Source organism: Furipterus horrens, unplaced genomic scaffold, assembly GCF_987537825.1.
Source record: "Furipterus horrens unplaced genomic scaffold, mFurHor1.1.pri manual_scaffold_2, whole genome shotgun sequence".
Taxonomy (NCBI): Eukaryota; Metazoa; Chordata; class Mammalia; order Chiroptera; family Furipteridae; genus Furipterus; species Furipterus horrens.
Genome location: NW_028327172.1, coordinates 9,310,749 through 9,329,925, shown reverse-complemented (window position 1 = coordinate 9,329,925; position 19,177 = coordinate 9,310,749). Strand labels below are relative to the sequence as shown.

At 47.3% G+C, this 19,177-nt stretch overlaps 1 protein-coding gene and 1 pseudogene across 1 annotated transcript; one reads left to right on the top strand and one right to left on the bottom strand.

Moving 5' to 3' along the window:
• Positions 1-1,286: 1,286 nt before the first annotated feature.
• LOC150017747 (macrophage-expressed gene 1 protein-like) lies at positions 1,287-10,974 on the bottom strand. Its single transcript, XM_090267240.1, has 5 exons — positions 10,884-10,974; positions 8,985-9,086; positions 5,376-5,475; positions 4,561-4,741; positions 1,287-3,539 (listed from the first exon to the last, which is right to left on the bottom strand). The coding sequence occupies exons 1-5, from the start codon at positions 10,972-10,974 to the stop codon at positions 1,287-1,289; spliced, it is 2,727 nt and encodes a 908-aa protein (XP_090123366.1).
• A 1,370-nt stretch (positions 10,975-12,344) lies between these two features.
• Positions 12,345-13,239, top strand: LOC150017746 (large ribosomal subunit protein eL6 pseudogene; annotated as a pseudogene).
• The last annotated feature ends 5,938 nt before the right edge of the window (positions 13,240-19,177 follow it).

Below are 19,177 nucleotides of genomic sequence, written 5' to 3'. Positions count from 1 at the left end.
CAATACTATCTCATCAGAATCCTGATATATTCCACTTTGTAGCTAGAGTAATCGAAACCCCAAGACGTAAAATGACTCACTTAGGTTGCCCAGGGACGGTGGGGTCTTTTTAACCCTGTGAGGCCATACTTCCCAACTACCAGCCCCATAGGGTCTCTAAAAACTCACATAGCAAGGGGTTCATTTGGACGTGGCCCTTCCTGCATGCCCTGTGGTTCTGACGTTAGGGTTTAATGGGACAACCAGGTTCTTATGACAACCAGAGACCCACACCTTGGAGTTAAATTGGGATGAGGCTGAGTTCCAAGAACATTACAAAACTCAACCTTGTCCCCAAGAAATTGCTGTCTTGGGTTAGAGAATGGCAATTTACTCTGGTGAACTTGAGCGAAACAGGACATCCAAAGGGAAGTCTCTTCCTTGGGAACTATTAGGGGTAGGGACACAAATATGTTTTTCAAAGCTAAGCTTTATGGAACACCCACTGAAAACATTCAGTGGCTTTTTAAATGTTTCAACTGATCACAATTTGAAATATATTTTGCATTGGGACCCAGTGTATTGATACACACACATATATTAGTTTAAACCATAGAAAACTGCCAATTTTTTGTGAGTCAAAAATAAGTAGATATGAGTGACTTTTTATGATCAACTTAATATATTACTGAAACAAAATTTCACAGAATAATTCTTATGTTTATTTTATACAAAGCACTATATTTTTATGTCATCTCATGATCCAGAAGTAAGTCAGGCCCTGCTTGAAAAAGAACAACCCTGACTTAGATGCAGCCCAAGAGAGAACTTTTGGGGACCAAGGCAATAATTCTGGGAAAAAAAGATTGATAAAATAGATTTTATAACAAGTACAAAGAAAGTTCCCACTTCAAAGCTATATTAATGCCTTGTACGGTCTTTCTTCCCTGTTCATCCTCCCCCCACCCACCCCTGCCAAAGACCACCAGGAACACACCTGTATTGGAACAAAGTTGACTTTATTGGCTCCTTGCAACAAGGGAGGCAGCCAAACATGGGAACTCACCCCTGGGAACAGTGAGACTCCTCGGCAGAGGGTGTTAGGGAGAGCGATTGTCACAGGACTTGACCCTGAGTTAGGTGGGTTGGAGGAGAATGAGAGGAAGCCTAGTTCTACGTTGGTAACTTCAGAGAGTGGGGCCAGTTCTCTGGTTGGTTATCTCACTATTTATCTAGGTGGTAGAAGAAACAGAATAGGCTAAAGCTTTAATTAGTAATGAGACAGTCATGCCTGGTTACTTGACAGTTCAGACAGAATTCTCCTTGCCTGTACACTCAGAGGCAGGTTCTGCAGCGGTTTCAGCAGCCCCGTAGGTACCCTGTTTCTCGATGAGAATGCCCCTCTGCATTTTCCAGTAGCCCCCTTTCTTGTAGTACCTGAAGCCGTAGCTTACTCCCAGAGCAACAGCCGCCATGGCCATGATGGTCCCCATACAGATGCCAACAATGGCCCCCACGGAGGGTCTGGAGTCAGCCTGGCTCAAGAGGTTGGCTGGCAGGGACTGGTCGTTGATGCTGGCCAGCTGCCAGTGGTGGGAGCCTTGGGGCCTCACCCAGGCCTGCTGACCACTGGAGTCCACCAGGACAGCCAGCCTGGGGGAGGTGCTGCTGTTGTTGAGCAAGGCGGGGCGAGGAACAAATGGGGGCATGCGGACAGCTGCCTGCTGCTGATCCAAAAGTGTCCCAGCTCTAAGGCAGTAGAGGATTTGGCACCCGTCGCTGAGGTAAGCCTGGTGTTGGCTGTACCCTGCTGGGCACTTCATGGGATGGGCTGTGGGACTGTCCTGGTAGAACATCTCCTGCAGGAGCCCAGGGCTCTGGCCCTTCATGATACCAGCCAAGGGGTTGCCTGCTTGGCAGCTGAAGAAACCCCCAAAGGGAACTGCCTGGGCTGTACCCAGCTCTGCGTCGCTGCTGACACACACCCTGAGGTCGCCAAAGAGCGTCAGGGGGTAGAAGTAGGAGGGGCAGGTCTGGCCCCGAGTGAGTGGGTTTGGGTGGTCCGGGCTATAGAGGCCTCCGAAGAGGAACCCGACAGAGGCGAGCAGGGAGGCCTGGGACGGCGCGCACCAGGAGGCGGCCAGGCGCACCACGCTGCGCTGCTCGCGGACCGTGCACACGGGCTGGCAGCAGCGGAAGAGGAGCCAGCACCTCCGGCACTGCTGCTCGCACTCCGAGTGGGACGTGCTCGATGTCTTCAGCTCACTGTGCAGGGCGCTGGCCTTGTAGTTGGCCGGGCAAGAGGTGTTGCCGGTAAGGGGGTTCGGGGTGCGATAGGTTTGGCAGAGGCTCTCCGCCTCCTTCCCGTACACCGCCTCGCACTTCTGGAAGACGCCCCCGAAGCTGAAGTTGTCTTGGCTGTCGCCATCGCACGAGCCATCGTCCACGTTTGCCTGGGGATTGAAGGCGGGCGCCCCGCGCCGCAGGCAGCCCGGGTGCGCGTTGACCGCGTAGTAGCGGTGGATGGCGTGGCGCAGGAGGGCCGCCAGGCGGCGCACCGCGGGCGCCGGCAGCTCGGGCAGCGCTTGGGGCACCAGCAGCTCGGGCAGGGGCAGGCCCGACCTGCCGATGGCCACCAGCCGGTTACCGATCCCCTCCTGCCACGTCTGCAGGGTGATGCCCGGGTAGAAGGGCACCCCGCCGTGGCTGCGCGTCCTGGAGCTCACCGTGTTCTTCACGTAGTCCTGCAGGAGCTGACTCTGCGCCTGCCAGGAGGCCGCGGCCCCGACGTTGACCGTGCGGAAAAACGCGGCCGAGGCGGCCAACGTGATGTTGCTCCCCTCCCCGGCCTTACTGCCCACCAGTTTCCGCTTCACCTGGTCCTCCTGCACCAGGGCAGCCCCGGCCTCCACGTGGGTGAGGACGTGCGTGCCGTAGCGGAACACAAGCATCTCCGCCAGGTACTCGGCCTCGCGGCTCTGGTTGCTCTCCAGGTGGTCGCTGACGGTCAGCAGGTGCTGCAGGAAGTCGGGGTGGAAGTCGGGGGCCTCGGGGGCCTTCACAGAGTAGATGTTGTGGCGGACCTGCACTCTGACCGTGACCGTCCCGTGCTCCAGGCTGTACTTCTTGACGTTCTGGAAGTCGGTGGAGAACTTACCATTGAGGCTGGGGAGGAAGGAGAGCTCAGCGTTGATGGAGGCCGCCCAGGTGTCGGTGTAGCTGAGCCACTCGTCCAGCAGCTCCGCGTGGGTCTCCACCACGCTCTCCCGCCGCGGCACCACGTGCACGTGGTCGGGGATCAGGTACTCGCCGTCCTCCGTTGTGCGGCACTGCGAGTACCTGTGCTGCAGCACCAGCCCCAGCTCCACGTTCCGCAGGTTGTCCCAGCCGCCTCCGGGCAGCGCCCCCAGCACATTCAGTGCCTGCTTGCAGCCTTGGACGCCCGGCGCCCCTTGGTCCCCGAAGCTGCTGCGCCCCATGGAGAGCAGGACCAGTAGCGGCGCGAGGCAGAGGGCCATGGCTGGAGGAGAGCTTCGCCTTGGCAGAAGCTCCTCCAGGGTCTGGGGTAGTGGAGGACAAGCCCTTGACTTGGGATCTGAAATATGCCCAGCCACTGGACAGTGACTCAGCCTGACTCAGCCCCCTCCCGCTTAGCAGTCCCCTGCCCCAGGCGCCACTCCATGAAGTCTTGGCGAAAGAATATCAAGCCCAGGCCTTATCAGAAGCACCAAGGGAGGTAAAACCCAGCAGAACCATGCTTACTTTAGGCTGGGCCCGGGAGAGATGAACCAGGCTTGTGCAGAGTTGCTGCTGCGCAAGGGCCCTGAGGATTCATCTATACGAAGAAAATCAAACCTAATCTATTGAGTACCTGATATTTGGCTCCTGGTCACAGAACGCAAGGAGGGTTCTGCTATTGCAAGTATCAAGGGTAGATTAGGTGAGGAAGTGGGTAGGGACACAGCCTGAGCCTCCCCCAGGTGGCCAAGCAGCCTGTGGGCACCGTGGCTGGGAAGTCACACGTCACATTCACTCCAGGCTGATTTCCTGGAACGTCAGCAGGTATTCCAGAAAGGACTGGGGCAGGCTCAGGGCAAGTCTAAGAGGTGAGGGGTGACTGTGCCAATGTTCCAGAGAGCTGGGTATGGGCGGGACAGAGCTTCTAAAGGGGGCTTAGCATACCCCCACCCCCACCCCCTGTCCAGAGCCTGAGATTTTCCTCCTCCTTTTCCATCTGCTTGGAGCCCTCTAGGGGCCCCTTTCCCCTGAGATTAGCAGATGCTCAAAATGAGAACCTGGGCTCGTGCTTTATAATCTCATTTTAGCCTATCAGCAGCCTCCTATCACACATTAGGAAACTGAGGCCCAGAGAGTCAGGTATAATGCCCAGGGTCACAGCCAGGTGCACAATGGAGCCAGCATTTGACTCCAGGTTCATCTGAGCCAAAGAACAGTTTCCATCCACTGATCTGAGCATGGCGCCTCTCCTTCTTAGTCAATGTCAGGGTATTGATTTTTGTCCCTCCTAGCGCCTTTGCAGTTAAAGAAGGCTCCTGGAAAGGGCACACGGGATCATATTACCTGGTCTGGGTTAGACCTGGAGACAGCAGTGAGTTGGAGCAGATGTTTTTTGTGCCCATCAAGCATGGGAGGGGTAGCACCCCCGAAAATCAGGTGCTGGCTTTGACCTCTCCAGATCTGAATAAGAATCTGGGCTCTCTCATTGCATCCCACTTGCATAGCCTTCTTCTGAGCCCCACGTCTGTTACAAGATGAGAACAATATAAACCTTTTCAGGCTCGAGCTGTTGGCTGTAAAATGCACAGCAGAACGCGTGATACAAAATAGGGTGTTCGTTCAGTAAAGTGGGTTAAGTGACTTGTCAGGGTCTGGATTTGCACCCAGATTTGCCTGACTTTAAAGCCTAGTGCTCTTTCTACCACCACAGTTCCTTCTGCTCTCTGTTTCCACATTTGTTTATTATAAAGTGTGACTGACTTATCGTATGGTAATTTGGGATGGGTTGTTTACTAGAGAGAAGACTTTTTCCTGGGAAAACAGCAAAGCTTATTTTCCCTCTCTTGGTGTATCTTCCTAGGACACGGGCAAGTATTCATTTTGTGTTCCCACACCCTGCTCAGTCTGCTAGGCTTGTGACTTAGGAACAAACACCCCATGTTGTTATAAATCCAAAGAAGTCTGGAAATCCAGCAGGTTTGTGGGCATTTTATAGCAGCGGACACAGAGACTGAGTGGTGGCTAAGCATTTGCTGACGTAGGTCAGATGCCAGCAGGGCAGGGGGAAGGACATCTCTGGGAGGATGTCTGGTTACCAGCCCTGGGCAGCATTTGCTGAGGCCCGGGGATTAGGAGAGTCAGGTGGTGCCCAGCCTCACATCCCCCAATTGTTCAGAGGCAGCGTGAGGAACACACAGGCGGGACGGCCTTGAGCCAGATGCCAAGGCCTCGTGTGACCTCGGATAGAAATGTGACTTCCTACAAAACAGGAACAAATAGGACTTTTTAAGCTGTTAATTTAAAAAATTACAAAAACATGCTTGTTATGGAAAATTAAAAGAGATTAGATAAAGTGGAAAAGACTTCCTTCCCCCAGGTCTGCTCCCCAGAGATGACCACTGTGGACAGGTGGGTGGGTGCATTATCCTTGCTGACATGCTTCTGCGGTTGGTGCTCCCAGGCTCACAGACACATCCCGTTTTCTTTTACAAAAATGGTAACAGGCCACACACACTGTGTTACCCACAGGGAAATTGATTTCCAGAGAAAGTGATGTGCGCAAGGTCACAGACTGCAATGCAGCAGGACAGGATCTGAGTCCTTGCCTCCAAGGCTCAGTCCACACCCCACCCTGGGGCTGTGCACATTCCAGCCAAACTCCCTTAGAGGTTACACACACACACAATTACCCTGGCGGAGAGACAGGGAAATAGCACAAACAGGGACTACCCTGCAGGTCACAGGCCCAGCCAGTCAGAACTGACATTCGCTGCAAATGCCTCCTTGAGGTTACTGGCTACATATTGCCTCTGCATGGAGGGGCCTCATTCATGCCCTGCATGTCTCTCAATGCATAACTAGGGAGGGAGTACATAAATGAATGAGTGAATAAAGATGCAAAATAGTCTTACTACCACAAAAGGAGAAATTTCTTTCAATGGACTCACAGCGTTATTAACTGCAGCATCATCGGTCTACACAGTTTTACAAGCACAAGGACAAGTAATCATCCAGCTTGAAAAACGTATGCTGCTTCTAAAAAGGGAAGAGGGGATAATGAAAAAGAAAAGAAGCAGGGAGGGGGCGTTGGCTGGAGTTGGCTGACTGGATTTGGGAGATCCCTTGGCACTTGGTTCTGTGACCTTGGATGAGAAACTTAATCTCCGTGAAATTTTTCTGTAAACATCTGTGAATGTGAGGGCAAGGAGAGGAACAAAGAGTAATTTAACCAAGACTACGTCTCTTAAGGACCAGATAAGCTGAGAGGTCTGGGGGACTTTTAGTTTGGTGGGCTGACCCTTCAAGTCAGGGGTGGCCCAAGGATCCTAAATTCCAGATGGGGGTCTTATTTATGGCCTTTCTCACTCTGGATGCAAGTTGATGGGAATTCTGGGCTAAACTTCTAAATCACTCCTCTTCACTCTGTGTGCCCCTCCTCCACCCTCCCAAGAGCCACTGACCAAAGAATCTGCAGGTTCAAAGATGCTTCCAGTTCCCGCTCCCCAGCTTCCATGGGCACCTGGGAATCCCTGCTTCCAGCAGCCTCCCTGCCTTTCCTTTGATACATTTCCTCCAAGATTTCTCCTGGGTCTGCCTTACGTGGCAATGGATACACGTGTTGTCTGCAACTTCACCTGGAGAAGACCCAGAATTGTAGAGAGATGAGGAAAACAGACGAGAAAAGCCTTGCCCGGCATCACTGAATTAACCCATGTCCTCAAAGCTCACAGTTTATACCATCATTCTCCCTTGATTGGATGATTGCTGGAATCCCCATGTGGGTGTCCCATCTCCTGGAGCATAGCTGGGATGTAGGTAGACGCGCAGACAAAAACCCTGCAGGGTTCACTGCTTTGTAGGGGATGACAAATAAATTCCCTTTGTCCTTCTGAGTCCTTAACTGAGACCCCACCTGTCATAAAATAGATTAACAGGACAAAAAACAGAAACTTGTAACAGGTATAAATGGGACATACCCAGGGAAAAATGAGTAACTCAAAGAGGTGGCTTTAGAATTTAGTCTTAAATACCATGTTACTACGGAAAGGAATGGGGAGTGTGTAGACCCTGCAAGGGAGAGTAAATGATTTTTAGGGAAGATGAATGGGCCCTTAGAAGAATAAATAGATGGAAGGTGTGATTGCTTGCGACAATTTGTCCAGTTGTGGTGCCAGGTTCTAGTCTCTTCTGTGTTAAGAGTTAACCTTCCCCGGTTGATGAAACTCCCAGGAAAGGAACTTATGACGATTGAGTTCCTTTTGGAGGGTGTGTGTTTTTGACAGATCAAGGGACTTCAGAGAAAGCTTCTCCCTTCATTTGCTGTCTTTCAAATGCCTTTAACTCAAAATGAGTGATATACCAAAGCAACATATTTTGGGGTGGCATGTGAGCCCCACTATCCTTCAGGTTATAGAATCGATTTTCAATAAAGCCTGTTAAGAACAGAGATTCTCAACTTTTCATCAAGGAAGAACTTTCGAAGATGAGTTCTGAGAATCTGTATTTTGACAAAGTTCTGAGAACCACATTACCCACATTCCACGGAGCTTACTCTCCACATTAACATGAAGCTACCATACCACTGTCTTCCTTAGCATAAACTTGACGATTCCAGGACATTCTTGCCTAGACGAATGCCTTGGTTATTCATTGTAGACATTTTCCAAAATAGCCACGAACTCTTCAAAGAAAGCATCAACAGTTTGTGCCTTAAGGTGATGGGACTCCTTTGCCTACCTTGCTTGGTTGTTAACCTTAGATGGTAGTGTTGTGAGTTTTACTCATTCCTAATCAAGACCTTCCTCTCTCCAGTGAGGGACCTGCCTGAAGCCAAATGTCCAGTTCTCAATAAATTCTAGCCTTATCTTTCCCGCTCCAAGGCACTGCCAAATCTCTGCTGAGAAGTTGTTATTTCTGTCTCATCAACAGGCTGTATTGCTGATTTGGAGGGAGCTGGCATTCCGCAGTCCCCAGGAGGTTCCCTGGCACAGTTAGATTGGTAACTACCAGACAGAATTAAATTCAAACTGCTAAGCCTGACACTCAGGATCTCAACCTTCTGACTGTTGTCTCCTTTCCAACCAGTGGGTCCATTTACTCTTCTTTTTAAACTGAACACTTTAAACTAGCCTGTTATTCTGTACTTTTTAGCAATTCTATGCTTTTATTTAGGCTTTTTTCTCTGCTACCTCTCACCATATTTTTCTTACCCAGTGTTGTAACCAGTCTCCAAGGACAGTCCCCAATTAACCACCCCTCCAAGGATTCATGCCCCCGTGCGGTCCCAACCCACGGTGAATCTGGCCTGGCCCTGTGGCTCACGTGAACCAATTCCACGTGGCAGAGGTGAAGCAGTGTCAGTTTGGAGCCTAAATCTTCTGGAGCCCTGAGCTGACCAGATATCTGCTGGAGAGGCCACCCGGAAAGGGAGACACCATGAGACTATTTGGAGAGACAGAGGGCCCTGCTCTGCCAGCATCCTGGTTTACCCAGCCTCCCTGCCACCTCCGTGTAGGAAATGTGAGTGAGCCTCCGTAGACATTCTGCCCAGCTGAGCTCCCTCCTGGCCAAGATCCCATGGACCAATCAGACCACAGAATAGTGAGGGATAAAAAACTGTTTAAAGCCACTAAATTTTGTTATATAGCAACAAACAACCAAATATCCACATTCAAGGCTTACCTCAAAAGCTACCCCTTTTATAAAGCTTTTTACATTATCCCTTTCAACTCCCCCCAACTTCCACCATCTGAAGAACTAGAAATCACCCAGTTCCCTGCTGAAGGCAGGTGGAAGACATTCAACTTCCATCTTTTTCTGGCCTCCTGAAGAGTAGTCCAGGAATTCAACCTTTTCCAGGGCCAGCAGGCCTTTTTAGGTGAGAACACAAATTTAGAATAAAACAGTTTTCCATTAGGGTCAGAAGAATTTGTACTATAGAGTCCCCAGCAGATCAAATGCATTGCTTATAGAGATAAAACCACCCTCCTGGAAGAAAACCATCACTTTGGTCTTTTTAAAAATTGTATTTTGTTATTTGTGCTATTACAGTTGTCCCCACTTTCCCCCCCTTTGTCCACTTCCACCCAGACCCCCTCCTTCAGCCAATCCCCACACCAGCTGTTGGCATCCATGGGTCTTGCATATATGTTCTTTAGCTAATTCCATCACCTTCTTTCTCCCAGTCCCCCTTCCTCCCCTCCGACAGCCGTCAGTCTGTTTCATGTATCTATGCTTCTGTTTCTCTTTTGTTCATTAATTTATTGTATTCATTAGATTACAGATATAAGTGAGGTCATGTGGTATTTGTGCTTCTAATCTTTAAAGTCACCAGGTTATGGTTTACCTGCTAGAGGCTGCTGTATGGTTGAAGGAATATGGAGATAGAACCGCAGGGGCAAGTGTAACAAGGAAAAGTAAAGGAGGGGGCGGCTTTCCACCGTCTTGGTTTACAGTGCAGGCTTTTAAGTAAGTTCTTTGCCCGTGAGTACACTTTCTGCCTCTTTGAAAAGCCGGGTGCTGGTAAAGTAAAAGGCTGCCCTAGCGGTGAGCTGATTTTCCTCTGGCAGCTGGGAGTGCCCGTCTCCGCGTTGGCATCGCCTACCAGCAGAGGGCAGTGCAGACCGCAGCGGCCGCCTGCCCCAGACGCTTCCCTCTCCACTTCCTGTCATTATTTATTAAACCCACGCGAAAAGTGAAAGTAATGTTTTCATCCTTAATAAACAGCTATGAACGTAACTGACAGCGTTTTCATTAATTTCCTGCTCACGTGCCCAGAGTAAGAGGCACGGGAGGCAGCCAGTTTCTTCAAATGACCCGCGAATGCCTGCAGGTGAGCGCGGAGGTTAGGATGGGCGCTCTCCTTCCGCACGGACGCGTCACCTTGCAGGCTGTTTTGTAAAACCGAATACCATCCCCCTATATTGTGTTTTTAAAAACATACAACATAAAACTTATCATTGTAACCATTTTACGCGCACAGTTCGGTGGCCTTAAGAATATTAGAATTGTTGTGCTACGTCACCACCCTCCGTCTCCAGAACGTCTCCCCCTTGTGGAACTGAAACTGTACCCATTAAACAACAGCTGCCCATTGCCCCTCCCTCCAGCGACTGCAGACTACCGTTCTCCTTGAACTCCTCCAGATATCTCAGATAAATGGAATCATACAGTGTTTGCCATCCTGTGGCTGGCTTATTTCGCTCAGCATAATGTCACGGTTCACCCAGGCTGTAGCACGTGTCAGAATTCCTTTCCTCTTCTGAATGACTGTTCTGCCTTTTGCACAATACACACATGGCATAAATCTCCTCTTCCTTGATTTGAATACCTCGGGGTATGCCGTGTATTTGAAGTGGGACATCAGGGTCTCCCTTCAGCTCCTGCCTGTGTCAGCCACACATACGTGTTTAGTGTACAGCTGGGTGCTTGGTAGGTGGGGGCCAACTGAGGATGGGGACGGAGCAGGAAAACCGATACACTCATTCCCTGGGAAGTCCCTGCTAAGGGCATTCTGTCTCTCCGTATGAAAACCAGGATGTTCTTCTCACTCACCCTTTAACTCAGTGTTTTCATGTCTGGAAATCCATTTAAATGAAATCATTCAAGGAAGAAAAATATATATATTTAAAACATTTAGAGTGGGATGACCGGGGTGCAAAGCTCACATCTCGCTGCAGAGAGAACCTGCTGGGTCCAGGGAGCGTCCCGTCGTTGCCAGCAGATATTACTGGTAGAGGATCTGGTCTGGAAGAGCATGTCCCAGATCACTCTTTGTCTCAGCATTGCCTGTACTTTGCCCATTGAATAACACTTAATAGATGATCCCTGGATTTTTTTTTTTTTTTTTAATGACAGTGTGGTCAGCATGCCTAAGATGTTGGTATCATCTTATTAACTTTTTAGCTGAGAAGCTCTGCAAGTCTCTGGTTGTTGCATTGGCCAATGAAAATGTAATACTCTTGACTGATAACAGTAGTAGCCAGCCACTGTCCCAGGAGGCTCACGGGTATTGGTTCATTTAGTCCTCCCAACAGCAGAATGAGTTGGCATCATTGGCCTCATTTTACAGATGAGAGAACTGAGGCACAAGGAGATTAATGAACTTAGCCAGGATGGCATAGCTGGAGGAGGCAGTCAAGTCTGAGTCAAGATAGATGTACACCAGAGGCCCTGCTCTCCTACATGTTCCTGATTCCCTAGGAGTCTCTATAGCAAAGCTTCCAAAGTGGGATATGATCGTGAATCACCTAAGAAGGCTAGTGTAAGTGAGACTGTACCTCTACTGTTTAATTAGTACAGCCTTCAACCTATAAATCCCATGGATGCTTATTGTTTACTTTAAAGAAAAATTTGGATAAAATTTTTTATATGGCTAATAATTAGTATTTGGTTAACTTAAAATCTACCTACATGATGCAAATTTATGCCAACATTAAGATAATGTTTCTTACTGCCCAGTTCCTTCTTTGAACATGATGCCAAAGGGGGAATAAGCCTGATTGATTTTCTACCAGTTACTTCGGTACAAGGCGTCATTACCACTTTCCCGGCTCCCCAAGGGCTGCTTTCCTGGACACACTTTCCTGAGGATGTCCTGCTTTCCAGCAGATTACATACACCTGACTTTGGCTTCTGTCTCACATCAAACTTGCTAAGAGACTAGATCTTAATCGTTTCTACCACACAGAGAAACGATAATTTTGTGATAAGATACAGCTGCTAGTTAAGGCTACAATGCCAATCATATTTCGATATGTATCAAATCAACGTTATACACGTGAACTTACACAAATGTTATATGACAAATATATTCTAATAATAACAAAAAAAGATAGTTCACAGACTTTAAAAAAAAGATCCACCCCAGGCCCCTCTTCTCTGGTTATAGTGTTAGTTGTGAGACTGAACTAAGAGGCAGACAAAATAAAACAAAATGGAGACACACTCACAGATACAGAGAACAAGCTGATGATTGCCAGAGGGGAGGGGATAAGAGGATGAACATTAAAAGGGAAGGGGACTAACAAATACAAACTGGCTATAAAGTAATTCACAGGCATGTAATGTCTAGCATAGGGGATAGAGTCAATAATATTGTACATGTCTTCTTTCTCCCATCTAGCAGGATGGCGGGTGAAAAAACCGAGAAGCCGGATCCTAAGGAGAAGAAACCTGAAGCCAAGAAGGCTGATGCTGGCGGCAAGGTTAAGAAGGGTGACCCCAAGGCCACAAGACGCTTAAGAAGGGGAAGCCCCACTGCAGCCGAAACCCTAGTCCGAGGAATTGGCAGGTATTCCGGGTCAGCGATGTATCCCCGAAAGGCCATGTACAAGAGGAAGTATTCAGCAGCCAAACCCAGGATTGAAAATGGACAACGTTCTTGCTACTGTCACAAAACCAGTTGGTGGCGACAAGAACGGTGGCACCCGAGTGGTTAAACTTCGCAAAATGCCTCGATACTACCCCACTGAAGATGTGCCTCGGAAACTGTCGAGCCAGGGCAAGAAACCCTTCAGTCAGCACGTGAGGAAACTGCGGGCCAGCATCACCCCCGGGACCATTCTCATCGTCCTCACCGGCGCCACCGGGGCAAGAGGGTGGTTTTCCCGAAGCAGCTGAGCGGTGGCTTGCTACTTGTGACTGGACCTCTGGCTCTTAATCGAGTTCCTCTGTGTAGAACACACCAGAAGTTTGTCATCGCCACCTCCACCAAAATCGATATCAGCGGTGTGAAAATCCCGAAGCACCTCCCTGCCGCCTACTTCAAGAAGAAGAAGCTGTGCAAGCCCAGACACCAGGAGGGGAGATCTTCGACACCGAGAAGCAGAAATATGAGATTACAGAGCAGCGCAAGATTGATCAGAAAGCCGTGGACTCCCAAATTCTGCCAGAAATCAAAGCTGTTCCTCAGCTGCAGGGCTACCTCCGCTGTTTGTTCGCTCTCACGAACGGGCTTTATCCTCACAAGATGAAGTTCTGAGCTTTCGAAAAACCCAATTAAATAACTGATCTGTTTAAAAAAAAAAATCGTATGTGTGGCGTGTATGGTGACAGTTACTAGACTTATGTCGTCACTTTGTAAGGCATATAAATGTCTAATCACTATGGTGCACACCTGAAACTAATGTAATATTGTATGTCAACTCTAATTTAAAATAAAAAACATATAAAAAAATAAACATTTAAAAAGAGGCTGCCAACCCTTGTAAGACATTCAGAACGTTCCAAGTATTGAAACTTTTACTGCCAGTCTTGCAGAAGAATCCAGAGCTATGGCTGATCAGATACTTCTCTATGTTGTCACCTGTGCAGTGAACGTTGTTTCGAGCTTAGCAGGCACAAGCGGTTTGCACCCAGCCGAAGGCTTCTGAGGTTCAGTGGCACCTCCTCCTGCTGCCTGGCTCAAACACAACCCCATGCATGATAAGAAAAACACTGGGCTTGGGTCTGAAGCCCTGGCACTTGGCATCGGCTCTGCCGCTAACTGGGGGCAAGGGTGATAATAGCAGATAACATACACAGAGTGCCTACCATATGCCAGATATAATATTGAACATTTATTTTTTTGCTCATTATCTTTATTGAATGTTTGCAACACTAAGATACTATTATTGACCTATTTAAAAAAAGAAAATAAGGAAACTGGGGCACCAAGAGCTCAGGTAAACTGAAGGTCTCAGTTTATAAGTGAGTGGTAGAGCCTTTATTCCGACACCAGGGGGCACACTTGTATCCAGGTGCTGCCTGGAAGGAATTGTCGCCTCCCCCGCCCCCGAGGCCTGGAACTTGAAGGAAGTCGGGCCAGTCTGCAAATGAAAAGCCATTGTTTCACCTCAGCACATTTCCAACAAATATGACACCCCGGAATGTGTTCCTTCGATCAGTATTTCTCCCACAACCCTCCCCCAAACTTTGGTCAGACAAGAGAAATAGATGCCGAAGTGAAATAATCATGAGGTCTGGAGTTGAAGAAATCTGGCATCTCCTAGCCAAGGGAATTTTTTTTTTTTTTTTAAAGCAAGGCACTTCATGTCCCTAAGTCTCAGTTTTGTCAATTCTAAAATGAAAATAAAAATTAGTACCTGCCTCCTCAGCTACTTAGGAGAATTAAATTAGGTAATGTAAGTAAAACCGGAGGTCGACCGAGTCAGGGGCTTGTGCTGCCTCTCACCACTCACCAAAACAGCAGAGACGGAGGTTGGATTATAATTGTGCTTATATTAATATCAGAGGCCAGCAGTCTGAGAAGGTGGCAGGTAAAAACCCTAATATTCTCATTCCCCTAAGCATGTCAGGGGCAAGTTTATCTCGGGGAAGCGTGGGAAGGGAACGTGGGCAAAGAGCACAAGGCGGGTCCTGGTAATGTGCATTCTTGGAATTCGAGTCCTTGTGTGGGTTTTGGTCTTGGCGAACATCTTTATTACTGGTTTCTGGACCAGGATGGTCAGCATTTGATCGGTCGAGCGGTGGTTGGGTTAGGCATCATCGTGGCGTTTCTGGGACACAATGGATCAGTCGCCATGTTCCTGGTGACCCGGCGTGTAGGTTCAGGGCTAGTTTAAAAGTCCCTTTGCTCTTTCCTGGTCAACTGCTAACTGCAACAAAATTTCAGCGGGACCATAAGGTGAGACATTTACATTTGATTAATTGGTTACACATTCTACTAGTAATCATCTAAGGCTATAATGGTGGAGGAAGAAAAGAAAGAAAAGTCTTATTTTAAAATTTTATCCCTTATACCCCTATCATAAGTTTAGTGCCTATGATAGTAGCTGGCACATAAGAAATGCTTATTAAGTAATCATAATTGTTACTAAGGCAGTAGCCTTTAATCACATGAAATTCCACAGGGTGAAAACGAACAGTGATTCTGCACGGCCCCAGACTGTAACTGAAAAGAGAAATCTCAAAAGAGACTTAGGAGACAGGTCTTTTTAAGAATAGTCAGAGCTCCCCGGGACAGATGGCCCTGGTCTGTCAAGTCTTATCCAGCAGGAAACTGTCCGCCGGCACTCACTCCGATGCCAGACACTTGTTTCTCTCTGTATGCCTTGGTGCCTTCCTAGATGCTGCCCCAGTGCCGGAGCCCAGAGGGAGTGAGTCGGTGAGTCCTAGGTCCGTTGTGGGCCGTTTGAAAGGAGAGGTCTGATAATCCTGCAGTTTCTTCTGTCATCCAACCCCCACTGGATTTTCCCAGCCAGAAGTTATGGGGACTTATCTTCCTGGCACTGGAGCCCTGAGCTGGGTGGTCTGGTGTGGGGCTGGGATTCCTTGCTCCTGAGATCTCCCTCCCGATTTTTATGCACCACACGTGGCTGTAGGACCATCTGTTCCACATCTCCATGACTCCATGTCTTCCCTCCACCACCCATCTGAATGAATTCGACTTCTTTAATTCCTTGGTTATTGGACTTCCATATGACTTGATTTTCTGATAATTCTGGGTGATAGTTGCTTTGTAGTTTAGTTGTAATTCTTGCTTTGGAGGCGAGCCGCGCGAGGAAGCAAGCTGTGTTTACCTACACCCCCATCTTGACTGGAAGTTGCTTTTTCTCCCCCTTCACTTTTTTTGCCCAGCCCATTACCCCCTCCACTCTGACTGCTGTGAGTCTATTTTGTTTATTTTGTTCATGAGATTCCACATATAAGTGAAATCATGGTATTTGTCTTTCTCTGACTTAAATGCCCAAGTCTTAAATGCTGAATCTGCTGTGTTGTTTTCTGTTAATCAACAGTGTTTATGGGGAATCTTAATTCAGCTGGACAGTAAGATCCAGCTACGATACAAGGAATATAATATTTCCTGCTCTGACAAAGGCACTATTAAAAAAGGCAGCTTCCATATGCAAAGAGGCCCAGGTTAGTTCTCTAAACACTTTGAAGAATGCTAGATTGTGGCTACAACTGGCTTTGGGGTCATGTGAAAGTGATTCAGAACAAGTAGTTGGAGAGCCATGCTAGTGCTGAGCAGTGCAGATAGAAAATATGTCTTTAAATGTGGGGCCATGGGGCACAGTAAAGATGTCACTCTGAATGTAAGAGATCCTTCAGGTCAATTTCAAACAACCTAGTTGAATATACATGCTGGGCAAGTCTTAGCACTCAAGGGTCTGTGTTTTTCCAATGTACAGCACTCAATGGCGGAAGAGTTTTTTCTCTTTATTAAAAAAAGAAAATCTCTGGTGTTCTCCAGTTGTCATGTTTCACAGCCAAGTAGTGAAAAGGTAGTTTGGTGTCTGCCTCTTGCACTGTTTAATGACAAGGTTTATACAAGCTTTAAGATCTTTTTATGATGGACCAAGAGGGTATTATGCTAAGTGAAATGTCAGACAGAGGAAAACGAATACCATTTAATTTCACCTTTATGTGGAATCTAAAGAATAAAATAAAGGAACAAACAACATAAAAAAACTTCCCTAAATACATAGAACCAACTGATGGCTGTCAGATGAAAGGGCGTGGGAAGCTGGGAGAAAAAGGTGAAGGGATTAAGAAGTACAATCTGGCCCTGGCTGGTGTGGCTCAGTAGATTGAGTGCCAGCCTGTGAACCAAAGGGTGGCAAGTTCGATTCCCAGTCAGGGCACATGCCTGGGCTGCAGCCCAGGTCCCCAATTGGGGACATGTGAGAGGCAACCACACATGGATGTTTCTCTCCCTCTCTTTCGCCATCACTTCTCCTCTCTCTGAATAAATAAATAAATAATTTTTTTAAAAAAAGAAGTACAATCTGGTTGTTACAAAATAGTCATGGGGGTGTAAAGCACAGCAGAGCGAATACAGTCAATAATAGTCTAATACCTACGTATGGATCAGATGGGTGTGAGATTTATTGGGATAATCACTTATTATACAATGTCTAATCACAGGGATGTACACCTGAAACTAATATAATGATGTCTGTCAATTGTAATTAATAATTTAACAAATGATTAAAAATATACAAAATAAAAAAAGTACGAATTGGTAGTTACAACATAGTCATGGGGATGTAAAGTACAGCATAGGGAATAGCATCAATAATATTGTAATAACTATGTATTGAGCCAGACTTACTGGGGAGAGCATGTTGTAATTTATATAAAAGTCTAACCACTATGCTTATACACCTGAAGTTAATATAAAATAATATTGAATGTCAACGTAATTTTAAATATTTTAATAAAATATTATAAATAAACTAGAACACAAATTTACATCATAACTACTAAAGTAAAAGTATACATTTTCATCCTTAGTTCTAGGGTATAAGATACATTCTATTATTTCTCCAATCCACTGGTTTTCAAAGTACGGCTCCTGGACCAGCAGCATCGGGGTCACCTGGAAACTTGTGAGAAATGTCAGTTCTTGGGCTCTACCCCAAATCTACTGAATCAGAAAATCTAGAGGTGAGGCCCACGTTCTGTATGAACAATCCCACGAGGTGATTCTGATGCATCTGCAAGTGGGAGAACCTCTGCTCTTAAATGGATGGTTCTCAACCAGAGGAGATTTTGCCTCCATGGGATATATTACCAACAGCTGGACACTTTAGTAGTCGTAGCTGGAAGGGAGGGTGCTACCGGCACCCAGTGGGTAGAGGACAGGGATCCGGCTAGACATCCTATAAGTACACAGATTATCCACTCTAAAATGTCAGTTGTACCAAGGCTGAGAAACTCTGCTCTAAACTGAGTTTCCCCTCTATTGACTGGCCAAGAAATGAAACCTCGGTCGGTGGTTTTTCTGTGTGTGTGGGTTTCATACCCAGTTCTATAGCCTAATTCCAGATGGAGAAGGACCAAAAGGGAACAGGTTCTTAATCCGAGTGATCGCCTCAGTCCAGTGCTCTCTTCGTAGCACAGAGCTGAGGTTTAGTGCTGTTTCTCTTGAAATGTTAGGGCAGGAAAATCTCCCCACTACCCTGTTTCAACCAGGAGAAATATCCCTCCAACCACCAACCAGACTCTCCCATGAGGCTATTGTCTGAACTACATAGAAGTCCAGCATACTGAAACAATGTGCCAAGGTCAAACAAAACCGTAGGTACCCCTGCTGTACTACCCTCCCCCTCAACTTGTATCTCTTCTCAGTAAATATCTCCCTCCTTGGGACTGGGTCCTCCCACTCTCCATAAACTCAATCCAGGCTCTTCCCATCACGAACCACTTAACTTCAACTTGTATGATTAATCACAAAATTTCTTTAATGTTAGGAGGTTTTCATGGATTTAGGAAGCTCTGCTTTTAGAAACAATACTGAATCATTTTCCCTGGTGTGGAGGGAGGAGAGGGCAGGTTAATGTAAGTTAGTCTTTTACTTAGTGACTCTCCCTGCTATATCATGTACATTATGTTTAACCTAATGTTTCATATATATTTGTGTATAATTGTTTAGTGTCCCGATAAAGCAGCAGAGGAGAGGGTAATCTCTGCAGACTGAATAATCACTTGCTGATTATTAAGAGAAAGGCCATAGAAATAGAAAGGAATAAGTTATAGTGCCCAGGAAATATTTCTCATCTCTGGAAAATTTGGCAAGGCTCTACTGATTCATGCACTAGGAGTTCCAAGAACTTGTGGGGACTTATCTTCCTGGCACTGGAACCCTGGGCTGGGGGGCCTGGTGGGGGGCTGGGACTCCTCACTTCTGAGATATCCCTACTGAATTTTTATGTAGCACACATGTGTGAGAAACCAGCTCATTTTGCATCTCTGTCCCTCTTTTCATTACTTTGAGTACTTCATGCCAGTCCCTTCTGGTTCATGTGTTTCTATTGAGAAATCAGCTGACACCCTTATGGGAACTCACTTGTGGGTAACTGACTATACCTCTCTGGCTGCCTTTAAGATTTTTCTCTTTGTGTTTATCTTTGCAATTTTAATTATGTTTCTTGCTGTGGGTCACTTTGGGTTCATCTTGATGGAACTTTCTGTGCTTCCTGAACATGTGTGACTTTTTTCTTCACCAGGTTAGTGA

Bases quoted from the DNA above. Each gene is read 5' to 3' on its own strand.
- LOC150017747 (XM_090267240.1), bottom strand. From the start codon at position 10,974: ATGCTCTTCCAGACCAGATCCTCTACCAGTAATATCTGCTGGCAACGA. The intron at 9,087-10,883 runs GTGAGCTTTGCA...TCACCTAAAAAG, and splicing joins GGTTCTCTCTGCAGCGAGAT to GCCTGCTGGCCCTGGAAAAG. The intron at 4,742-5,375 runs GTGAGGCTGGGC...ATCTTGTAACAG, and splicing joins CCTCTGAACAATTGGGGGAT to ACGTGGGGCTCAGAAGAAGG.